The 4,902-nt window shown below is 35.4% G+C and overlaps 1 protein-coding gene across 2 annotated transcripts in view; it reads left to right on the plus strand.

The window, feature by feature from the left end:
• Positions 1–558: 558 nt before the first annotated feature.
• LOC137655740 (uncharacterized) overlaps positions 559–4,902 on the plus strand; it is a 5,110-nt gene continuing 766 nt past the window's right edge. The window contains exons 1-2 of one of the 2 annotated variants that reach the window (XM_068389794.1): positions 1,274–1,437; positions 1,869–4,902. The exon at positions 1,869–4,902 is cut by the window's right edge and continues 766 nt beyond it. In XM_068389794.1, coding sequence (XP_068245895.1) covers positions 1,406–1,437; positions 1,869–4,902 — 3,066 coding nt within the window. In that variant the 5' untranslated portion in view covers positions 1,274–1,405. The other variant, XM_068389793.1, reaches the window with a different exon arrangement.

Here is a 4,902-nt window from a genome sequence, read left to right on the forward strand (position 1 = left end):
AGAAAGACTTAGTGTATGTTCCTCGGTACTACAGGAGAATAGTAGTATACATCGCTTTTCTCTGTTTAATTTCTTGAGAGACAAATATTCAGTGATAAATGTGACTAATATTAATGTTTATTTTTCTGTTTTGATTTTGCATCTTTAGTTATATTTTGGCTATTATTTTACTATTTGGTGCTTGTTATCGTAACTTTTATTATATATTATTGTGACGTGAATTATTTGACTGAATTGCTTCAAAGAGTATTGGGCAACTAGTAATAATGAGGTTGTTTCATAACTGTAATTTCATAGTTGGGTTCTTCATTCTTGTTTGAATTTGTTATTCTTGTTAATTTAATAATTATATTTATATTGTTTTGTATTTAATCAACATTCATAATTTCTCGTAATTTCTATCTTATTTATATGGAACCCTAGTTGTATGTAACTTTAAATATTATTGATAAATATAATATTGGTAAGCTTATCTCTATTTGATTTTCTCCCTTGTATTTTCACAATATTATGAGGTATTATCATGCTATAAACATCATTAAAAGAATCTGATAAGGATATATTGGAAATATCCTTTACATATTGGCGACCATGCCAGGATAATACTGCATATGTTGTGGGAATCAAGGTGAAATTCACTTTGACATTATCACATGTATATTTTGCGGGGTGAGTAAGAGTTTGTTGCGCATGCTCAATATAGTACAGCCTCTGTGAACAAATCTTTAAGTGACTTTAAGGGTGAAGGAGTTTGACTATCGTAATTGCCTAGAGGGGACAGGAATTACGCCAAGCATGATAGTGTTGGAGCCATAGTAAATTCCACGAGTTACCCTAGTTGAGGAGTCCAGCAAATGCTGACCCTTGTTTCTTAATGCGTGTTAGCATTCAAGAAAAGTGAGTTCTAAGTAGTTGAAAGCTCTTTAGTATTTTGACTGTTAGTGTGTGGACTGGAAGTATATTTTATGGTCTAATTGAGCCTTCTTTATATTTTTTTTTTAGGTTCCACCATAAAATCAAGACTTGTTACTGTCCTTGGCAACACGCTAGTTTAATTGTAACTGTTTGCTCTAGTTTCATACAATGTCTGAATTACAGTTTTCCTATTGGATCGAGCAAGGAAGAAGAATTGGTTTGGAAGGAAATGGACTTGGTGAATGGGCAACAAGAAAATATGAAGCAGGATTACAAAGAGAAGAAAACAAGGAACAAGAGAGACAAGAACGAGAAGAAAAGAAAGAAAAGGAGAGACAAGAACGAGAAGAAAAGAAAGAAAAGGAGAGACAAGAACGAGAAGAAAGGGCTAAAGAACGAGAACTTAGGAAATATGAAATTGATAGAAGTTTAGAAGAAAGAAGATTAGCGCTTGAGGAAGCAAAGCTAGCTCTTGATAAACAAAGAATTGATGATGGTATTCAGGAAAGTACTGCTCCTAAGGTAAGTGGTATTAAACCACCAAGACTTCTTCCTTATAATGAAGATGAGGACATAACTGCTTACATAATAAGATTTGAAAGTGTTGCTTCCTTATGTGAGTGGCCTGTTAGTGAGTGGGCTACCCGTTTGGCGTTATTGTTTTCGGGCACTGCTTTAAATATTTATTCTACCCTTTCTGAAGAAGAAATTGCAGATTATGTAAGTTTAAAAGCTGCTGTTTTAAGGGCTTTTAAGAGGACCCCTGAACAGTACCGTAAAGAATTCAGATTTGCTAAGATGAGCTCGAAGATTAATTTTTCTCAATTTATGACTCAACTTTTTAGACACTTTGATTATTGGTTTCATTCAAGTGATGTTGATGATTCTTTTGAAAACTTAAGAGAATTTATTGTTGTTGATCAATTTCTCACTGTCTTACCACATGACATCAGACTTTTTATTAAGGAGCAGGAATTATGGAAAGCTAAAGATGTTGCCGAAGCAGCAGACAGATTTGCAGGTGCACATAGATGTTATCCTGGGGATAAGCAGACCCAAAAGAAAAGTCCAAATCCTAAACCATCTCCAGTTGTCACCCAAAGGCCAACACCACTTTGCTATGTTTGTGGTGAAGCAGGACACATGGCACGATCCTGTCCTAAAGGTAAAGCTGCAATGACTTCTACTCCTGGCACTTCATCGAACAAAGCAGGATCAAATAAGGTTGGTCGCTATGCTTCTAAAGAAACTCACTCTAGAGCTCCATTTACTCATGGTGTGGTTAATGGTTCTCGTGTTTCTACCATTTTACGTGATACTGGCTGTTCTACATGTATTGTATCCAAAGACCTGTTTCCTAACTTGAATGAGAGGGAATTGCCAAAATCATCATTAATCGATTATCTAGGAAGGGAAAATGTTTTTCCAGTGTTACCAGTTTATATTGGATGTAAATGGTTTACTGGAAAGGTTAATGCTATTATTGCCCCAATTAAGTTTTGTACAGTACTTTTAGGTAACATTGAAGGTGCTCTTTTTCCTGAAGATGGAGACTGCCCCCCTTTGAACTCCATTGATGAGGAACCTCGAAGAAACCATCTGCCTACAGAAAAAGGTAAAGCTATTGAACACGTCAATATAACAACTCGTTCAGCTTCAAGGAAAGTTGTTCACCCATTAGTTTTTCCTGATGTAGAAGCCCTTGAGACTACTCCTATTGACTTTATAAAATTGCAAAATGAATGTGCCACCCTGGAATCTATCAGGAAAGACTGTCAAGCCAACACCATAACAAAAAACTCAAAAGTGGAGTACAGGTATGTACGGAGAAATGAAGTTTTGTATAAGGAAATTATAAATGCAAACAATTCAAGAATTGCCAATAAATTTTATTTAGTTGTTCCTCTTAAACTTAGAAAGGTTGTTCTTAAATTGGCTCATGATTTACCTGTGGCAGGACACTTTAGTCATCGCAAAACCCTAAAAAAAATCAGAGAATTATATTTCTGGCCAGGAATGTGTACAGATGTGTATGCATATTGTAGATCTTGCGATAACTGTCAGAGGAACACAAGTAAAGGTAGACATAAAAGGGTCTCTATGGTAAAAATGCCAGTAGTTTCCATTCCTTTTAGCAGAGTAGGAATTGACATAGTGGGTCCACTGAATCCAAGCACATCTGAAGGTCACAGGTTTATTTTAACAATGATTGATTATGCTACAGGATTTCCTGAAGCAATTCCTATGAAGACCATAACCACTGTTGATGTTGCAGATGCTCTTATGCAAATATTTTCTAGGGTAGGAATACCAAAGGAAATAATATCTGATAGAGGAAAGCAGTTCACATCAGAACTTATGGAACATGTGTACCAAATGCTGGGAGTAAAACCATTGTTTACTACTCCGTATCATCCAGCTGGCAATGGTCGTTGTGAAAGGCAACACTCTGTTCTCAAATCTATATTGAAGAAATTGTGTCATTTGCAACCTAGAGAATGGCATAGATATCTACCTTGTGCCCTGTTTGCTATGAGAGAGATTCCTTCTGACACCCTTGGTTTTTCCCCATTTGAACTCCTTTATGGATACCAAGTAAGGGGACCTCTACTAATATTGAATGAGATATGGACTAATACTGGCCTTTCTAATGATACCCAAAATGTTTATTCTTTTCTTTTTGATCTTAGAAACAGGCTAGAGGAAACTTCAAAAATAGCCCAGGAAAATATAAAGACTTCAATGGAAATCTACAGTACGTACTTTGACAAGAAAAGTACTCGTAGGCAGTTTAAAGTCAATGATGAGGTGTTACTATTACTGCCAACAGAACACAACAAGTTGTTAGTTGAATGGCAAGGACCATTTAAAGTTCTGCGGAAACTCAATAGTGTTGATTACATAATCGATGTGAAAGGTAAGCCAAAAACATTTCATGTTAACTTGCTGAAGGCATATTTTTACAGGTCACAGAATGTGTTATCAGTGGCTGATGAAAATCTGAATAGTTCAATTTCAGATTATTGCTGTGTAACCTCTCATGTAATAGTTTTGAGCGAAGACATCGAAGATCCTATACCTTGTGTTGAAGAAGAAATAACTTCTGAATTAGATATCTGTCCAACTTTAACTCCAGAACAAAAAGGGAAACTAGAAGAAGTACTGGATAATTTTTCAGAAGTCTTCTCGGAGATACCAGGTTGTACTTCTACCATAATGCATAAGATTGAATTAACGTCAACAGAGCCTATTCGAAAGAAAATGTACCCAGTACCAGCCCATCTTAAGGAGGAAGTATGTAAAGAAGTAGATAAATTACTGAAACTTGGGATAATTGAAGAAAGTAAGTCTGATTATTGTAATCCTATTGTCATGATAAAGAAACCTGACAACACATTCAGGTTAGCACTAGATTTTCGTGCACTCAATTCAGTAACAAAGTTCGATTCTGAACCTATGCCCTCAATTGATGAAGATTTATTTAAATTTCGTAATATGTCTTTTATTACAGAATTGGATATCACAAAAGCCTATCATCAGGTTATGTTGGACCCTAATGCAAGACCTCTAACGGCTTTCCCTACTTACCGTGGTTTAATGCAATATAAGAGGCTACCCTTTGGACTGGTTACTGCATGTGCCACCTACGTTAGATTGATGAAGAAAATCTTTCAGGGAATGAATCATATCTCTATCTATTTTGATAACATATTTGTGATGTCTAATACTTTCCAGGAACATTTGGAAACCTTGAGTGAGGTACTTCGAAGATTGAGAGATCATGGTCTTACAGCCCGTCCATCAAAATGTCATTTTTGTTATGAGAAAGTTAAATATTTGGGTTTTGAAGTAGGTAATAATATAATCAGACCCCTGAATGATAAAATTTTATCTTTGCAACAAATTCAAATTCCAAAAACTAAGAAGTTGTTAAGAAGCTTTTTAGGTTCTGTTAATTTTTATCGACAGTTCATCCCAAATTTGTCT

The sequence above is a fragment of the Palaemon carinicauda genome, chromosome 16 (assembly GCF_036898095.1).
Source record: "Palaemon carinicauda isolate YSFRI2023 chromosome 16, ASM3689809v2, whole genome shotgun sequence".
In the NCBI taxonomy this organism is placed as follows: Eukaryota; Metazoa; Arthropoda; class Malacostraca; order Decapoda; family Palaemonidae; genus Palaemon; species Palaemon carinicauda.